The sequence below is a fragment of the Anabas testudineus genome, chromosome 11 (genome assembly GCF_900324465.2).
Source record: "Anabas testudineus chromosome 11, fAnaTes1.2, whole genome shotgun sequence".
Lineage (NCBI taxonomy): Eukaryota > Metazoa > Chordata > Actinopteri > Anabantiformes > Anabantidae > Anabas > Anabas testudineus.
This window is the reverse complement of record NC_046620.1, coordinates 12535626-12551337: the sequence shown is the minus strand read 5'-3', so window position 1 is coordinate 12551337 and position 15712 is coordinate 12535626. Positions and strand designations below refer to the sequence as shown.

Genomic DNA, 15712 nt, shown 5'->3' with positions numbered 1-15712 from the left:
TTCGATAGGTGACTTGATAATACTGAATAGTGTACTTTTATTTTGAAGACGAACGGAAGATGAGGTGTCATCTCTTCTGTAACTTCCTTAATGAATGGAGTTAGAGTTCAGTGTAGCACCAGGTGAATCTTTTAGAGCAGGTAATTCATAGATTGATAAAGTTATTTACAAACAAATCTGGCCTTTCCCCAGAACTAATGTATTTGGTGTCAGTAATTTATTTTAATATTTAAACTACTGTTGACTACTGGAGATATAGCCCCAGCTAAGATACAGACTAATTGGAAATCCATCCAATTCCCAAACCATTATAGAAATTCTAGTTTCATTTGTAATTACTAAATACATTTAAGCAAATCTATGTAATAGTTAAAATAAATCATCATTTAACTTTTATTTTCGGGGGGAGGTAACCAGGACCAGATGTTAGACAGCGTTTGCCTCGGTGGTCTTGATATGATATGATATGATAAGATATGATATGATATGTCACTCATATGAAACCGATATGAAAACTCTTGACACCAAAGCTGAAATCTGACACAAAATGTATGTTTAAGCAAATTAAAATGTTAAATAATTAAGGCGACCAATCAAGGCGAGAAGGTAATTTGAGTGGCATACTTTTTGATGGAGTACCTATATTGTCAAAACTACAAAGAGACACGGGAAGGCACCGAGTCAGCCGGAGGGTGGTAATATACCACGGTCCACTATGTCCTGTCTGTCACAGACTCAATATTAATGGGAATGCATGAGGGCGTTTTCATTTGGGACTGGATGATGGATAACATTTTCCATGCAACAGATATTTGATGCATATGTATTAACGGACACATGGCACGGACAAAAAAGCGCCTTTACTTATTTAAGACTTTTGGAGTGAAATGCCACCGTTTTATTTCTTAGCAAAACGTGTCTTTTACTTCTTTTTTTTATTATTCGTATTATTTTTTATATATATAATAAGCAGCCAGTTGTGTTTTTCCTTGATATAAACCTGCAAAATACAATAAAATGGGGGGAAAGATACATTTTAGATATTTTATTGAAAATGGAAACACAGGTGAGACCAACAGTGAAAGAGATATAAACAATCCTTCATCAACCTTTGTTTACAAGGCAATATTGGTTACTACTAATTTTGTGCTTTTATTTTGAAGACAAACAGAATGTGAGTGGTATATATTATTTATTTATAAAGAAAGCAATATTGTTAGGTACACCCTATTCATTCTCTGCTCAAATGCAGTGTCCTCATAAGATATAAAATGTTCTACTGATTTAGTAATTCCTTGTGCCAAAATTATTTTCCAAAAAAATTAAGAAAAATTTATTTTCAGGAGACCAACTTCCTTGTGTTATCAGAGAATCAGTTAGTGCCCCTATTCTTTTAAGAAGTAAACAGTATTAAGATGTCTTTACATTTTTATTTAAAAAAATGTATTAATTATCTGTTAATTAATTTATCCGTCACGAACCCCCCCATCTCTGTGATATGTTATTCATACCTCAGTCATCAGCTATGTCAGTCACAAGACAGTGACAAAGCTTGCCTCCTAAATTTTCCTGTTAACTGTAACCCTGTGGCCAATCTGGGGCTTTGGCCTGTTATCAGTTGTAAATGCTATTTGATTGGTTACCATTAGGTGGTGCCAAATGACTTTAAATACTGTGTGGAATTCCGCTTGTAGATCAGTATTGGTTTTCAGAAAATCTCAGTCTTTAGTAAACTCAGTAAGTACGTTTAGTATAATTTCATAGTGTTGCTCCAAAAAATGTACTTCAGCAATTTTCAGCATGCAGCTTGTGTAGATGATAGTAAAAACAGCATCACAGCGTGTATTTGTGGTTAGTTTTTTTATTCTTTCAATCATACCAGCAACTCATTTTTTATGAAACATCCATCCCTTTTTAGCCACACCCTTCTTCATTTCAGTTAAATAATAACAGTAATAATCATCATCATCATCCCCTTTGCATTATCAGTAGTTTAGAGGTGCTTTACAATAGCACTGATCCCCTCTGGTCCCTGGAACCAAATACTATTTACAAAGGAAACACAAAACAGAAGTTATCTTAGCATGTTTACTGCATCCATTGACTAGTTTGAATATCTCATATTGTGAACATTGTTCCGTGATAAGCAGTCACTGGCAAACACAGTTTCTATTTAACAGCAGTTACACTGTATCTCTTGGTCATTACATCCCAGTGGAAACACCAATGAGGTCTTTAGTGGAAAAAAGAAACTATAGTGGGAGTGTTTCTAAATTTCAAGTACAGTTTATATGCAGGAGTCTTAATAAAAGAGTCTGGCACAGCCAAGTTGAAGAATTAAATTAAAAAGGTGCTCGCTCCCTTTAAGGCTTTTGTGACTTAATAATATCAAGTACATCAATCCACTGTTTAGATTTTTGCATTTAAAATGCTTTAAATACATTTGACACCCACTGGCACATTTCATTTGGGCACGAATAACTCATTTTCTAGGATGACAACCTTTCAAAGGCACAGCGACAGATGAGTTTAGAGGGTATTCTTAATTTACACAACAGGGAAGAATAGACTACAACACTCCTTTCAACTCACTACACCCTCTGGGGCAAATTGCACTTAGTACAAATGCTTAATGAATACTTCAAGTCTTGTTCAGGCAGCATTCTACCATGAAACTGGCTCCAAAGACAAGAGAGGGAAATGAGAAGCAATTTGCATGACTGCAGTGCTCTCTCCCTGATTTCCTCTCACATGATGGAGCATGTTAAGATGTAGCTGGTTTGGGGCAAAATGCTGCTGACCTTACATTCCTGACATGACTTCTTTGAGCATGAACTGGTTATTCTTGACCGTTAAACAAACAAGCACAATGATTTAATAACAAGACTTAATATTAATTGCACATTCTGTATTCTGTAGTGCAGCATAATTTTGCATTTCGTTTTCCGTGAAATTCTTTGTCTTTAATCTCTCTGAAAGGCACTTCTTCATGTGCTGGACAGTCAAATCAGTTGCTTTCAAGTTGTTGCCAGTAGAAATGACATTAATGACACTTGAGGTGTGTGCTGGAGTCCATTTTGGTTGCAGAGGCACTTGGATAAAAGCAACACAAAATTAAAAGTCTCAAGTTCAGCTGGTCCCATCAAAGAGACCAAATAAACCTCGCCCTGCTATTCTCATTCACTCTGCGGCAATCTGCACTTGGCTTAAAGCAACCCCCTCACTATCTTTTATTTCCTCGCCATTCCCGCTCAAATGGAGTGCAGACTTGGAGGATGAGAGAATTGGGAGCAGTGGAGAAGATATCCACCGTTATAATTGCACTATGGTCAAACAAGGTCACTTGAAGTTCCCTGCTACTTCCTTTCTTCTTCCTCCTACCACTCAAACTTCCACTGCTGGGATTTGTCTACGGGGTTGCACCGCCTCATCTGGGTGTCTGTGCGGCCCTCTGTTGTGCGGTAGGCTGTCACGCACGTGTCTGAGTGTGGGTGGTAGAGGGTCCCATCCTGAATTGATTGAAAGGGAAATGCAGTTAGGATGCGATGTTGTCACATGTCACGTGGAATAATGTGTGTTTACATGTATTCACCTGGGTTTCTGCTTGAGTGAGAGAGAGACACAGAGAGAGAGAGAATTGAGTATATATGTAAATGTGTTCATCCTTTACCTCTCTGAATTCCCAGATGATATTGGGCGGCCTGACCTCCCCATCACGAGGGCAGTGTCTCATCCCAATGGAGATCTGTCCCTCAGGCACTTCAGCACACAGCTCTGTCACTGAGTTGAATCGGATCTCCTTCTGAGATGTGTATTCAAAGTACTGCAGTAGAAGACAGACTTGGTTATTTGGCTATTTGCTGTACATGCATTTTAATATATTACAAATATATATTACAGCAATTGACAGATTAAAACTGTGTTTGTTTCAATACATCTTTCTTACTACCTTAATTTCCCTTTAATCAAAAAGCAACAAACACAAAACAATAGCTTGGCATGTTTTTTTTTTTTACTAGGACTACAGGATGTTTTTCTCTTCCTTTGCTTAGATCCAGTCTAAGCCCCCGTTTCTTAGTGTGTCTGCACGTGCGTAGGGATCTCATCACTAAAGACAAGGTCTTGGCCCTCTCAGTCAAGCAGACGTGAACACAAACCTGACTCTCTCTCCGTGTCATTTCAACATCCTAGCGCAGTGAAACAAAAGATGCAACACTTTCTGGAATACCTGTTAAATGCACAGTCAGGTAATCAATCTTCATACTTCCCCCACCCATCTCTTCACATCTCATACATCTTTCAGGTGCATCAGGATCCGTAATGGTTTCTAATAAAAGACTCACTGGAGGACCCTTTGTCTGGCTTCAAACTTATTTACCCAGGCTGTGCCATTCATTCAGCCTGCGAGGCTCATGTATCTTTCAAATGGAATGTGGTTCTTGTGTGGGCCAGGGAAGGGGAGAGCAGGAGGGAGGCAGTGAAGGGCCCTCAGGTTTTTGTTTCAGCAGGGAACAGTTCAAACATTGATTTTCAGTCACACGTGGTGCTTTTTGTGCCCGCGGACACCTGATGCGATTCATCAGTGGGGTAATCAGAGATATACTGTCTGAGTCCAACATTAAATATACATCCTCACAGACAAATAATCGGTCGCTTGCTAACCTATCCATCACTGCAGTTGGCAGGTGTTCAGTTTAAAAGTACCTCAGTTGCACAATATTTTTGGCTATGCAAACCCAAATCTAGTTTCCCCTTCATTACATTCAAGTCATGTCCAACACACCAGCAGAGAGCAATTTTCTGGTGTGAATCAACTGTGGCAGCTCGTTTTAGGGGTTAGCAGAAAGTAGTTGACATTTTAAGATATATCTCCTACTGGGCCAAGAGAGGTGGCGAGATTGTGACATGAGAGCATACGTGCACAAGAGCGCTGGAGAGTAATGGACAAAGACTGAATCAACGAGGTGTGAAATACTTAATGTACCTGGTTGCCTCCCTGGCCGTGGCAGCCAAACAGAGAAAGGTGGGCACCTGTGGGACTGTGCTCTGGAGCATTGTAGTCCAGACATTCTGAATGTATCCCCATGCTACGCACCTGACAGGGGGAGATAAACAAATACAGGTTAAAATTTTAAATACTGTACTGTATTGATTGCTTTGAGTCTCTCTTGTAGCTTTTATTCTCTATAGGCAGGTCATCACAAAGCAGCACTAATGAAACTGGTAGATGGAGCCCTCTGATTAAATCAGTGTCCAAAATATCACCTTGAAACCCAAACATACGTTTCCCTGCTGTTTGCTTATTTTCTGCATCAGCACACACCTATAAAGCAATCAATACAAAGCAACTGTTTTGCTTTTTCATGCTTGAAAACCCAAACCCCAGTATTTCAACCATTCAGCTTGGTTCTTTGTGTTTTGGTACTGTAGACTTCCATGTAAATATTAGACAGTCCAGGTTTTTGGACAAAGCCTTTCTCACATATAATGGGATTTTATGGCAAGGTGGAATTTTTTTTAATATTACAGACTAAGAAATGTTTCAGGGATTTTTCAATTTTCATCATGGAGAGAGAAATACTCCGCTAGGTGTGTGGATTACAACGGTCTTGGGTTTCAAAGCCTCTGTTTGTCTTGGTTGTGATTTTAATTGCATTTTTCTCTGTCCTGGAAGAGAGATCCCTGTTCTGTTACTTTGCCCGGGGTTTTTGATGTCTATTCTCTGTTGAACAGGATTTTCCCATTTCATGCCTCTGCCTAGCAGCAAGTTTCAGATGCAAAATAGGTGGAATTTAGAAAGGAAGGCAACTGCGATGCTTTTCCTTTGTGATTCGGAAATCGGTGCAAGTAAGTGTAAATAAAAGAATAGAATTGTATATACAAATAAAAAATAATAACACATTGAATTCAGATATGGATAGCAGACACTTACAGCCCCATGCCAACCCTCCCTGTCCTCAGGTACGTGTAGGTCAGGGTAGATATTTTTCAGATACCAGTCAAAGCTGTTGCACTTCAGCCTGTCTCTCAGCAGCAGCCGCTCTGAGACATCCCCATATGTCTCCTGTAAAGTAAGATAAATGGGATACATGAATCACCTTGAATAACATCACTTCATTTCGCACATGATATTCTGTCCTTTTGCAGCGTGTTTGATATGATGATTGGTGTATCTGAAATATTTAAAACAAAACAGTCACATTGTAAAAGTAAACGTTTATATCCTGGATATGAATACTACAAGTGTGCATTGACAACCTTGAACTAATGTTGACTAATAGAAAACTAGGGTTGGGCTTGGTCACACCTACTTTACATATTTGAGATAGCTGTGTTTACTGAGGTAGTTAACTCCACCTCAAGTGCTCTCTCAAAGTCTGTACTATGATAACAGCATAAAACACTTAGAGCTGATGAGCTGGACTGGCCATGCTGTGTTCAATCTCCCTCTGACCAGGTAATTTCTTGTTTGATCAAAGATCCCTGACATTAATAATTTCAGATAGCTGAAACTGAGATACATTAATTTTTGATGGTGCCCATCACTCAGTACTTGGGAGCCACAGCACACACACACCTGACCCAGTCAGACATACAATGTTTCATTATACGTTGAAATGTCACATGAAACAATTCTATCTAACAAAAGAGATAATCATAGTGTAGCTAGGTGTGGGAAACACACTCCAACGCTTCAATTTAGTATGAGTTGAATGAGTAATGTGTGCAACAGCCAAACTAAAAACGTACTCAGTGGCTAGAGGATGCATTTGTCTACACATGAAACAGGGAGTACTCCGAGGTCAGCATCACAGTAACACGTCTAGATAAACATTATGTTTAAAATTTGGATTTCTTTCAGCTGGAAGCGTCCTACCTTTCTGGCTGGGGGATTCCTGTTGTAGAAGTGTTGTTTATAAGAATCCATCCAAACCTCTGCAGCTCGTACAGTATTCTGGAGGAAGTTAGGCCGTGCATAAGGGGCCTTTTTAGGGAATACATGGCCTACATGAGAGCAGGGGTGTATTTCCAGGCTGCCTCCACACTGCCACACCTGAGAGAGGAAAAAAACATGGCATTGCATGTATGAGATCTTTCTAGTTTTTAACCTCATAATATCCCTGGTCCTTTTGAATATTTTAATAAGTTCTATGCAGTATTTATTTATATTTGTGCTTATTTCACATTCATGGCTAAACAACGGAAGTCGCACATAGACTAGTTTTGATGACTATGACGATGGGCTGTTGATCTCTGTGATGTAACACAGATGTAAACACATTATGACAGAGGTTCAGAAGTTACACAGGTGTATTTATCATTAACCTGCTACAGTCCACTGTACACTGCATGTTGAACTGATATGCCACAACCAGTGGACTTAGGCACCTAGGTTTACTGCTGTATTTTATAACTTTGTCCATCATTCATGTTTCACTTGCCTCTGAGTAAACTAGGTCAACCGTCAGTTGCTTTAAACTACATATAAGCAATGACTAATAATAACACAAATAATGTTAATATATTTATCCAAACAAAAAAAATATTATTTGTATTGAACAGTGCTATGCAAAAATATTATCTTAATGCGGAACAAAGCAGTTTGTCGTTCACCTTTAGTCAAAAGTCATGAAAATTCAATCACTGCTTCTTGTGAGACACAGAACTGACTCATGGAATCAATTTGCATTGTATAATTGATCTTGCAAAAGGAAAAAGAAGGAAACAACACCCTCAAAGAATGAAAAGTTGTTAACCAGGTATTTCTTAATACTTGGCTGAGCTACATTCCAATTACACAAGGCAAACCATTATCATATATCCACAGACAAACAACCATTACATGACAGTCGCTTCCATCTCAATACACCAGGCATTTTACTCCTCACCGTATTTCGATTCTCCAAAAACAGACCTGAAACTAATTCGCTAAACATAAATTATGTATGACAAAGTCCCAGTGAGAGACATTTTTATTTCCACATGCATAACGCATCACTCAGGGGAATAGCCCATTCATCTTCACAGTACAACCACATTCACACTATAAATCATGCACACACAATTTACACTGCCTAACCTTCCATGCTTCTGCTGCAGACTAACAAATAACCTCAAATCTGTGCCAAATTGATTGACGCCAATAAGTAAAAAGCGACACCAATGTCACAACAAGGTATCAGCTAATATCAGGGTGCAGTATCAGATGCCATGGCCGACTGTGATGTGACACTGACATGTGTCTCACACTGTTAGATGGATGAATCAAAGAATCAGGGGTACGCAGTGTGAAAAGGATTGTTTCACTATGAGATGCTGTAAAGTGTACTTAAAAAATATCACAGTACCAAACAAGCTGAGTCAAGGGAAGTTCTGTGTTTGAGTAAGAGAGTTTGCAAACAAAGCAAGTTAGTCATTCTTTCCCAACATTTCTGAAAGCTGCACTCTGGTCTCTAAGGGGCTTTGGCAAAACAGTGACTCTGCTCTTTGGTCTCTCACTGAAGGAACCTCACCCTGAAGGAGAGCTCTAGGTTTTCTCCTCCCCACACCTCCATGCCCATATCATATGTGCCAAGGTACTCGAAGTAGGCCTTGCTCACAGCAAATAATCCACCTGCCATTGTAGGAGACCTGAAGAAATACAAGAAAACATTTTTATTATGTTATAAAGAAGGCAGGCTTCCTTTTGTTTAATGAGCTGTAAACATTAATAGCATATAACAGATGTATAAAGTAATAGACACAACTCTAGTGACAGGTTTATTATATTTTGAGAGCTCAGTATTGCTTCATCTATTGAGTCATCTCTCATGTGAGTAGACCTTGTTAATTAAAGCATCAAACATCACCTGATAGGGTCAATCCGAGACTTGCGCCTCTTGCGTTCCACTTCGGGGACCGAGTGCCACTGAAAGGTGAGTCTCCAGTCAAAACCTCCGATCATTGGTTCATCTGTTTGCATGTAAAACTCAAACGTGTTCCAGTCAATGGTGTCGATAACAGGGCACACAATGGTACTGGCATTCTCACCAATCCTAAACAAACAGCACGAAAAGCAGGTAGAAAAGCAATATATTGCTTTTAATATAAATGTGCACTCATGTCAGGTTTGAACCATTTCAAGACTGGTCTTTAACCTACCTTTCCAGCAGAGGCTCAATCCAGCCAGGGACGCACTCACAGTGGCAATCAAGAAATGTCAGTACATCCCCTGTTGCAAAGGTGGCACCAATGAGACGTGCCCGAACCAGGCCTTCTCTCTTATTGGTGCGGATGAGCCGAACACGTTCTAGATTACTGATGTAGTCAGCAAGCTGGGACTTCAGGTAACCTAGTGTTCATATAACACATACAGAACCATAGATAAAATTAAAATTATGTTATTTACGTATATGTACATGGTACATGTAACTGTGGTGGTCTTCTATGAATTTTGGCCACTAGAAAAAAAGAACATGTAAACTAAAAGTAGTGGCTGTGTAAAATAAGTTTCTACAGCTTTTTTGTTAGAAATGACTTCCTACTGACGGTTGAGGAGTGTGCCTCAGACTCAAGATTCAAGCTAAACTGGCAATACTTGGTTTCTCCCAGGCATTCCTCCATTCACTGTCAGTCTGTAGCAACCATTCTGGTTCAGGAGTGGCATGTCTACAGTAGTATTCCATTTGGTCAGGGTGGTCAGAAGAGAGGAAATGATGTCACTGCAGCTTCATGCTCAATGAAGTCATCATAATAGTTTAATGTCTCTGATGCATACACAGTAGACTGGCGGGGGCTGAAGACTAATTTGAGTTAGACATGCAGGCATCAAGCTACTCTTGTATCTACTTTAAGGGGTGTGTCATTCAAAGAGTTAGCAGCTTAGACTGTCAGAAAAAGCTAGTGAATGGGTCTTTAGAAGGGGTAAACTCCTGACACATGCTTTCATTAAAAAGGTTCAGACAACATGAGGCTACATTTAAGAATCAAAGTAAGAAAGATGTTAAATTTAAGTCTCCTATATAAGCAAAACCTCAAATTCACAGACATAAGGACACACATAAAGGATGAGTCAAGCAGAGGTTGGAACACAGACAGACAAAGAATAAGACAAATGATTTCCATCCCTCTGCTAAGAATTTCCTAATTTCTAAAATAATAATTCTATAATTGCTATTAGTTGTATAACAATTTTAAGCTCTCCTCTTTTTTTTATAATCTTCAAAATAGATGGACTAAAATACGACAACCACCTTTTGTACGCCTTGATGTAACTCAATACCTAATACCTTATTAAATGAATGTGTGCTGACTTGTTTCACAATTCGTTACTAAGTACTTTCAGAACACAACCAGAGGTATTATCTGCTCACTGCTCCATAAATAGAATCTTTGAACTAAATATAGCAGAGTTTGCTTAACCTTGTTTGCATGCTGTCAGTGATACTATTCAAAACACATCTGAGCTTTGGCTTTTCCATTTCACTTAACTAGGCCAACAGTCAGTCGTTCTTTTTTTTTTAGATTTATTTATACAAATAAAAATAACATATTGGTTTCATTATTAATAGTAAGTATCAGACCTCGGTCACTGTAGTCATCAATGAGGATGATCTCTTTCAACAGGATAGCAGGCGTGGTCTCCAGCACACTGTGAATAGTCCTGAGTAGGGTGGACCAGGCCTCATTATAGAAAGCTATGATCACAGAGGTGGTGGGCAAACTCCGGTAGTCAAACTTCTTACTTCGGCATCTGAAGTATGTTGAGGTGTGTGGGTGAGTTGGAAGAAGAGACAGAGTTGACATAAATAGTAGTAGTACACAGGTATAGTACATTTGTATAACTCTTTCCTAGTATAGTTCTGCTTATGGGAAAAGTAGCTTAAGCAAGTTTTATGGCAGGAAGTGGCGTCTGATCCTAACCCAGATGGCAATCATTAAGACGATAAAGAGCCGCCAAAATAGGGATGAGGTGGGAGGGTATCACACCATTAAGCAACATACCACAGAAGTGCGCTGGGCAAGGAGAGCACACAGAAACAAAAAGAAAAGAACTGAGACAGAGGCCAACTGGCAGAGTGTAGACTGGCACGGGCCGCTAACAGCAAAGAGACATTCACAATACATTCACTGATCTCTTTGAAGGATGTAATCCATAAATCTTACTTCATGTAAGAAGCCCATTATGACTGACTGCTAATTTTGGTTGTTCGGTTGTCACACCATAGCTATACGTGTATGGAAATAAAAATGTTACTTCTCAAACTACTTGTATCACTGGCCAACATATGACAGTGTAGCACCTCTAAGTTTCTGTTTATAAAACAACAGCACAAAGCAGCACTGGTCCTTGTTTCATGCATCCTTCATCATAGTATGAGGAGCCAGACAGCAGATCAGAGTTCCAGAGTTTACACAGCTTCTTTCCTGTTAACAGACTCTCTGCTGTGTCTCTACTACTACTGTACCTCTCCAAAAGCCCCAAAAACTGTGCTTTTGTCAAGAAATGTCATTCTGCCAGTGCCAGGACTCATTACCATCTGTCACAGTTTGTAAAGTGCAGTGTAGTCTGTTGCTTCCACTGAACGCTGTTATGCTGGTGCCTGATAATGGTATATCTTTTTTTTTTAAATGTTATCTTTGTATAAACACAGGTTTCAGCGTTTAACCTTCCAAGCATTTTTCTCAGCCCACCAAGAAGATCAAACCGTCTTATCCGTCTTATCTCTGCACGTGCAGGCGTCTAACTGATAAAAGGTTTTACTCCAGTTTCACTTGGGTGACCTATGAGATTTCTTGTTCCCTCATCTCTAGTCAGTAGTCCATTTAAGACAAATAAGCATGACTAATAGCTAAAATGCAATTTTAGATAATAATCAATTCACTGCTAAAGACAATCTAATGTTTCACTGGTAGACTCCAGGGAAAGTAACGCAAACAAACAGTCTTTACAAAAATCACACTGCTTCTCACAACACTAATGGATACCATATCTTGGTTTCATTAGGATGGTAACCACTAAGGGATCAAGCAGAAGGCAGAAAGAGAAGCTGCAGCTAAAAGATATTGCTGACTGTGTTTCATCAACGAGGCAGAGAAGGACTGTGGATAACAACTCTGCATAGAATGAATTCTTTCAATCAGGCAGCTGCTTACATCTTCTTTAATAAGCAATGCAGTGCATCATGAGAAGAGGCATCCTTGTAGCCGTCAGTGGAAAACTGATCTCAAAAAAGAGCTCAACTTAATCTCTATTAAGTTATTTATCTCAGGCGCAGCTGCAGCTCAGTGATTAGCTCTACACGGTGTTCAAAGCCAGAGATACTGTGCATATATGGTATATTTAGGTATATGGTATATATGATATATAAGAAAATAGCTCACAATCAAAAATAATAATTGATTTGCTGGAAAACAATTTTAGTGAACAGGCTGTCATAGCCCATTAATCAGTAACTGACTAAGAGGTCATTCCTGTGTTGGATGACTTTTTACTTCACTCACTCATTCATCCTATGGTCCTGAATGTGCCGATGGAGGGAAATCTTGTCACTGACATATATATTGATGGCATAACGCTCCACAGTGTCCTGCTCCAGTTTCTTTTCTTCAGGGCTGAGGTTGAGGTGTGTAGCCCGACCCCATTCCCCTGGAGCATTGCTGTCAGGTGATGGCTTAATGTAGAGGGGCCTAGCCAGCTGTCCATCAGCCCCACTCTCCTCTATGGAGATCTGTCTTGGAAGAAGGTCGTGGTTGTCATCATCCTCATCAACAGAAGACGAGGAAGGGAAAGAAGAGCGTGCCAAAAAAAGATAGCCCAACCACAGTAGCCAGAGCAAGAAACCAGCCTTGGCTAGCACGCCCAGTTTGCGAGAGCAACGCCCCCTCATGACAGAAAACCAGGGGAGGCACCACGACTGGCTGAGCTTTAGGGTGCCCTACAGGACACAAACCTCTGGAGAACAGAAAGAGAAAAAAACAGAACAAACTATGATTACTCACATTTTTAGATCACATGTCAGAAACAGGAAGACATTTAAATGAAGTTATTAACACCCAAGAAAGACAGTGTTGGCCTCTACATTCACAAGTGCCCTGAGGACGCAGCTCCAATAAACCAGACCGGCAGCATTCACCACAGCCATCAGAAACATAATCGCATGCTCCGGGCTGCATGAGCATTAAAATGCTCATTAAATACAAACTGCAGAGATGGAAGAAGGTAAATTATGGCTTACAGTACAGTAATGTGCCAAATAAATTTAGTCTGTGATACACTCCAATGAAAGATGTGGTAACCTGATGAACCTCATTATGACGATGCGGTTTTAGTCACACTGTGTTTAAATAAGTAGGGAGGTTTTTTTTTTTTGCCTCAAATGTGCTGCACATTTTTGCAGCTTCTGTGTGCAATGTGAGGATTCTAGCTCTATTGCTGTGAAAAGCGTGGAGGCTTTAGATATTATCTGCACAAGATCATAGCACATTTTTTCCTCTGTAAGTAATAGAAGAATAGAGGAACTGGATGAAATAACATTATCTTCACTTCATGAATTCAATTCATCTGTTTTGTTGTAAAGTACTCACTACATGTTTTGCTGCATGCTCTGCTCTTGTGCAACATATTTACGTAAAAGCATTCACATATTTTTTTTGTGATCAAATAGTCAGGTCTCAACAAGTCTTTAGTTTAGTTTTGGATTATGAATTTAAAGGGGTTCATCATTTTAGGATTTCCATTCTCACAACAGAGATTGTCCAAAAATCTGGATGGAATATTTACACAAGGTTAGACCCCATTGTTACTCATTTAAAAATAGGACTGGCCTTAGACGGTAGATACACAAAGGCTGTAATTTAGACATGTCTGACAGTCCAGCTTAACGTGTCAGGATTTGAAAGAGGGTTGTGGTAAAAACAAACTACTTAGCTGAACTGAATGTAATCACATAATTGTATTGCATTAATATTTGAGCAGGATCTCGCTGACAGTACTTCCAACCATTGCCAGACAGGCTTAGCAGTAACACTGATGCTCACACACACACACACACACACACACACGTGCAGTCACCTTCCTCACACCAGACTAATATGATGGTTATTTCCTTGTTCTGCAAAAAAATACCTTTTTGTAACTTCTGAGAAAATGCAGTCAAATAAAATAGAAATAATATTTTACAACAGGAGTTTATAGATCAATGGTACAGCATCGGGACTCAGTTCCCACTGTGAGTCCTTCAAAGCAGAAGCAAAGCCCTTTCACTCCAGTTTGGACCCTGGCCAGAGGACTAGGGAGTCCTGAGGTTACAAAATGGAGACGCCAACAGACAAAACCCCCTTTTATTGGCTGTCCATCACACCTTCTACTCTCTGAATCTGATAGCTGTACTGGAGATCTGTGTGGCACAAGCAGGAGGGGTACAGAGCAGCAAGATGCAGCTTAAATTCTGCCCTACTTTTAAGCTGAGAGGGGATAAAACCCCCCCCCAAAAAAAAGTAGGTGATAGGATGTGCTTTGCAGGCTGCAATCTGTGCTGCATGTTTCATTGCATCACGCTCACAAGACTTCAAAGGCACACGAAAAAGAAGGTCATAACTGTAAAGCAGACAACATGAACTAGGCTTGGAGTGATTCTCAGATGTCAGCGCTGAGGTTAACTGTGTGCACACGAGATAAAAAACCCAGTGCTCTGTATAGTTTGCCCAAGAATACAATACAGTACAGTACATGGTTGATTTCCTCATCAGTCCGTCAATAGACAGGCAAATAGCTACAGCACACATAATATCCAACACACAGGCACCAGTGGAACAGGTTAGACAAACAGCAGCCGAAAAAAGGAAAGCAACACTCCCCACTAACCAGTTCTCAGGCTCTTTTTAGTTTCTAAAAGACTCACAGGACAGGATCAGTGACTTCTAACAGCTCAAACAGCTCAAACAGCTCTTCACTGATTACAGTCAGTGTATACAATACTGACAGCAGCCAGGCTGTGACGACAGGCTTCATTTAACAGCTGGACATTAGAGACTTTTCCATTAGAATATCTTTGACAAACATGCCAAACAGACATGAACTGTGCAATAAAACTGAGTTTTTTCTCGCTTCACTTGAACAGACATGATGCCGAAAAAGCCTCGAGTTGAAAACAAAAGTAAAAACCAACGTCCTCCGTAATGACGAGCAGGGCTGAGGCTCTCCACAACATATATACGGATCTAACTTTTTTTTATTGAGGAAATAATGGTTTCGGTTGTTTTACGAGAGAGGGAGAATGATTCACCTGTGTTTTAAGAGGAAACAACGTTTTAAAGACAAATAGCGAGCCCCTGTCACCAGATTATCAGCAGTCAAAACAAAGGCAGCAACAGGTCGCATCTGTCAAATCAAATCAAATCAGATCAAATCAATGTTACAATCATATTTTGGGGAACAGTCAGTGGAGATAGTGAAACCATCCTCGGATCAGTCAACGTCGCCTCCAACATGCAGATTACATGTCAGACTGTCCACAATAATCCAACATCTGAACTTTTCTACAGCGTCTCCGACAAACGCCTATTAGCGAAATGATGACTTTTCATGAGTTTGTAAGTTAGCATTAGCGTTGTCGTTAAACCGGTGGGATTCTTCGGTGTTGCGTTAACTAAAGAAGCCGGTTATTCAGATTAACTATCGACAACATTAACAAAGCGAACTGTGTCATGTCATGTTAACATAACGTAACGA

The 15712-nt window shown here is 39.8% G+C and overlaps 1 protein-coding gene across 1 annotated transcript; it reads right to left on the bottom strand.

The window, feature by feature from the left end:
* Positions 1 to 1853: 1853 nt before the first annotated feature.
* On the bottom strand, positions 1854 to 12869 carry poc1bl (POC1 centriolar protein homolog B (Chlamydomonas), like). The gene is made up of 10 exons (XM_026346996.1): positions 12484 to 12869; positions 10563 to 10732; positions 9142 to 9331; positions 8850 to 9035; positions 8514 to 8631; positions 6878 to 7054; positions 5933 to 6064; positions 4985 to 5095; positions 3671 to 3823; positions 1854 to 3509 (listed from the first exon to the last, which is right to left on the bottom strand). Exons 1-10 carry the CDS (start codon positions 12867 to 12869, stop codon positions 3378 to 3380), a joined length of 1755 nt encoding a protein of 584 aa, XP_026202781.1. The 3' UTR covers positions 1854 to 3377.
* Positions 12870 to 15712: the final 2843 nt, after the last annotated feature.

Coding starts and splice junctions, on each gene's coding strand:
- poc1bl (XM_026346996.1), bottom strand. CDS start 12,869: ATGAGGGGGCGTTGCTCTCGCAAACTGGGCGTGCTAGCCAAGGCTGGT. Junction 8,632..8,849: donor TCTCGGATTGACCCTATCAG/GTGATGTTTGAT, acceptor GTATTTCTTCAG/GTCTCCTACAATGGCAGGTG. Junction 3,824..4,984: donor ACGGCCAGGGAGGCAACCAG/GTACATTAAGTA, acceptor CTTCTACTGCAG/TACTTTGAATACACATCTCA.